The sequence below is a fragment of the Mytilus trossulus genome, chromosome 1, assembly GCF_036588685.1.
Source record: "Mytilus trossulus isolate FHL-02 chromosome 1, PNRI_Mtr1.1.1.hap1, whole genome shotgun sequence".
Lineage (NCBI taxonomy): Eukaryota > Metazoa > Mollusca > Bivalvia > Mytilida > Mytilidae > Mytilus > Mytilus trossulus.
In genome coordinates this window covers 65,659,200-65,661,975 of record NC_086373.1, presented here as the reverse complement: position 1 = coordinate 65,661,975, position 2,776 = coordinate 65,659,200, and the positions used below count along the sequence as shown (strand labels likewise).

The 2,776-nt window shown below is 30.8% G+C and overlaps 1 protein-coding gene across 1 annotated transcript; it reads left to right on the top strand.

Annotated features, from left to right (window-relative positions):
* The first annotated feature begins 359 nt into the window (after window positions 1–359).
* LOC134689162 (uncharacterized) lies at window positions 360–2,010 on the top strand. Its single transcript, XM_063549498.1, has 2 exons — window positions 360–948; window positions 1,559–2,010. The coding sequence occupies exons 1-2, from the start codon at window positions 822–824 to the stop codon at window positions 2,008–2,010; spliced, it is 579 nt and encodes a 192-aa protein (XP_063405568.1). The 5' UTR covers window positions 360–821.
* The last annotated feature ends 766 nt before the right edge of the window (window positions 2,011–2,776 follow it).

Below are 2,776 nucleotides of genomic sequence, written 5' to 3'. Positions count from 1 at the left end.
ATCACATTTTATTTCCATATAAAATACAGCAGCTATGACTGCACGTGCTATCCCTGACAATGTCAAAACAATGCATTTACATGTATTAAAAAAAAACAAAAAAAAACAGAAAGCTTGATATAACTCTTAATTTCATGGTTGTAGCATAAAAATGTAATTATAAGAATTGAATGCTTCTTTTTATAATTTTATAAGGGTGTAAAAGTGTTGATCATACGCACATTTTTAATATGAAGCGCTTCCACACTTTATACAAAATGTGCTTCGGTCAACGCTTGTACTGACTCCCAATAAAATTAAAAAAAGAAGCATTCAATTCTTAAATAAACATCTTTACCTTGAGGCTAAAATGTCTAAACTTCATATCTGCAGGGACCAAAAAAAGTGCACAGCAAAATCCAGTTAATTTTTTAATTTTCTGAAACATTAAATACATTTGAATTTTATATATCTACATGTAGGTCATGCCATGCCTTAAAACTTTTCCAGCTGCACAGGTTTGTCTGTGCTCACAGTAAATTTTGAGGTGTAAACAGCCATTTTAGCTTAAAGTAAAGAAGCTACATGTACATGCAATATCTAATCCCATTTTTCCAATGGTGACCTTTATTTACATGTTTAAATAATTTTTAATTGTAGGCCTAAACTCCCAACAGTCTACATGTACAGAGACTGGTGATTCCCGTGATGATTCAGCCTCATCATCATGCTCAACATCCAACTCACCGTCTTTTTGGAGCGATTCAGCAACGAAGATTCTTATCAATGAGGTGAAACAAAGAGAAGTTCTTACAAACAAAGGGAAGCAAACTAAAAAGAGAATGTGGGAGGATATTTCAAAAGTATTGGCTGGAAATGGTTTCCGGTTTACATGGGAGAAGGTGCAAGGGAGGATGAAGACTCTTACTACCAACCTGAAGAAAATCAATGACCACAATTCAAAATCAGGTAATGACAGAAAAACATGTCCATATATGGAAGAAATGAGTGAATTGTTTCAAGGAAATCCCGTTATAAAACCCAAATCAACCTTGGGCACATCTATTTCAAACAAGAGAAAGCAATGCAGTGATGATTCTTTGGAAAGTAGTACCGGTATATCAGATGATGAAGATGATAAGAATAAAAAGAGTACTGAAAAAGCTGGCACATGTACGTCAATCAAAAAAAAAATCTGCAGCTACTGAGATTGTTGAATTTCTCAAAGATTACACAGAAAATCAGAAAGAGGAGAGGGCTTCAAATATGAAAGAAAGAAAAGAAATGCATAATGAAAAAATGGATTTGTTAAGAGAATTCATTAATGCTGTTAAAAAATAAGTCGACATGTAGGTGATCAGGGTTGTTGCATGTGTAAATAAGTGGGTTAACATTGGTTTTTTTTTTATGGACATCATTTAGAAGATAAAGCAACAAAACAACATCATGCTTAACAGTTAGTTTTTTTTACAATACAGAAATAATGTTTGAGTGAAGTGTATACATTGTGTATCCATACATTTTTATACATGTAGTATTTAATTACAAACTGTTCAGAGATTTTTATTCTCTTTTGTAGGATTTATGGATTTAACAGAAGAATTAATTAAAGGGGTCTTAAAATTTATTAGTGTCACTGAATTGTTAATGACTGTTTCTAAAGTCAATAAAAAATTGCATGACATCATTGAGAGAAATTGTGGAGTGTTAGTTGAAGTATCATTTAATAAAGATTGTTTTGTCATTGATAAGCAAACTCTAAAATTATCAACAATGTCAGTGGAAAAACTACATACATTTGAAGTAGGGAGTCAAATTTTTGATATGACAAAACTAGAATTTAATCAAATCATATCAAGACTTGCAGGAGGTTACCATTTGAAAAGGCTCAATTTATGTGAAAGCCCATTGTTCGATTTTTCATTTTTGCAAAACTTGGTAACCTTGACATCTTTGGATATTTCAAACACCCAAATTATTGATGATGAGTTGAAATATTTAAAAAATCTCTCAAATTTGACAGAACTTTAATTATCATTTACAGCTTTGTCTGTAAACTCAATTGTAAGCATGTTGGGTTATATGCCTTTAAAAAAATTGGATGCTTGTCAAGTGAAATTCAGTTTTGTGAAGTTTTGCGAGTGTTTTGTGAAATGCCCTACATTGCAATACATTCATACTTCTTTTATTTCAAAAGAAGATGAGTCAAATGCTAAATCTTTTATTTACATGATACAAAATTTCAAGGATGTCAAATTAGCTATCTTCTGAGATTAGATTTGTGTTGGTTTATAGTTGTTTTTAAAGTATATAGACAAGACTTTTAAATGTGCTCTGTTTCATTTAAGAGATCAATGTTATAGTAATAACAAGATTAGTTCTTTTTGTTTATTAAAGTTTGAAAGCGGAGTATGAACTTTAACCTAATAGAGACAATATTATACTTTACAAGGAATTGTACTAGATGTTTTATGTTGTGCACAAGACAATTTAAAAAAAAAGTGTATATTCTAATTTTGCAAGACAGCAATGTATTTGTATTTATTTTAACATGTTTAGAGTACTTGGTTTACAGTATTTTTGTTTTAAATTTGTGATACTTTTTTACAACAGTCAGTTGTTATCGATTGTTACCTTTTTAATTTGTTATTGATTTAAGATTGATATATCAAAGTCTTGTTTTTGTTATACTACATGAGGCCTTGTTGCGAATGAGACATATCACTGATTTTGTACCTGAGGCTATACATGAGCAACATGATGGGTGCCACATGTGGAGCAGGATACTACTGAAAAA

Bases quoted from the DNA above. Each gene is read 5' to 3' on its own strand.
- LOC134689162 (XM_063549498.1), top strand. From the start codon at position 822: ATGTGGGAGGATATTTCAAAAGTATTGGCTGGAAATGGTTTCCGGTTT. The intron at 949-1,558 runs GTAATGACAGAA...TCTCTTTTGTAG, and splicing joins TGACCACAATTCAAAATCAG to GATTTATGGATTTAACAGAA.